This window comes from Nestor notabilis, unplaced genomic scaffold, assembly GCF_000696875.1.
Source record: "Nestor notabilis isolate BGI_N333 unplaced genomic scaffold, ASM69687v1 scaffold16543, whole genome shotgun sequence".
Taxonomy (NCBI): domain Eukaryota; kingdom Metazoa; phylum Chordata; class Aves; order Psittaciformes; family Psittacidae; genus Nestor; species Nestor notabilis.
In genome coordinates, this window is record NW_009923448.1 from 2,283 (window position 1) to 2,606 (window position 324).

The 324-nt window shown below is 62.0% G+C and overlaps 1 protein-coding gene across 1 annotated transcript in view; it reads left to right on the forward strand.

Moving 5' to 3' along the window:
• The window catches only part of LOC104403866 (calponin-2-like), a gene marked incomplete at both ends in the record, with an annotated part of 987 nt that extends 814 nt beyond the window's left edge, over positions 1–173 (forward strand). Inside the window, 1 exon segment of the mRNA XM_010012145.1 lies at positions 57–173. Within this exon segment, the coding sequence (XP_010010447.1) occupies positions 57–173 (117 nt within the window).
• Between the last annotated feature and the right edge of the window lie 151 nt (positions 174–324).

The window sequence follows — 324 nt, forward strand, 5'->3', positions numbered from 1 at the left end:
GGGGGGGGTGGGAGGCGGGGGCCTCCCCACCCCTTCTCACCGCCCCTCCCCGGCAGGCCAAGACGAAAGGGATACAGAGTGGGGTGGACATCGGCGTGAAGTACTCGGAGAAGCAGCAGAGGAACTTTGATGAGGCCAAGATGAAGGCTGGGCAGTGCGTGATCGGGCTGCAGGTGAGCTGCTCCCAAGCATGAGAGGGTCCCAGTTTTATCCAACCCTCAGCACCATCTCAGCTCCAAGCATGGCTTGAGGGACCTGAGGCTTGAGGGATCTGGGACAATCTCGGCTCCATGTCAGCACCCCACATCTGGGAGCATGGGGAGG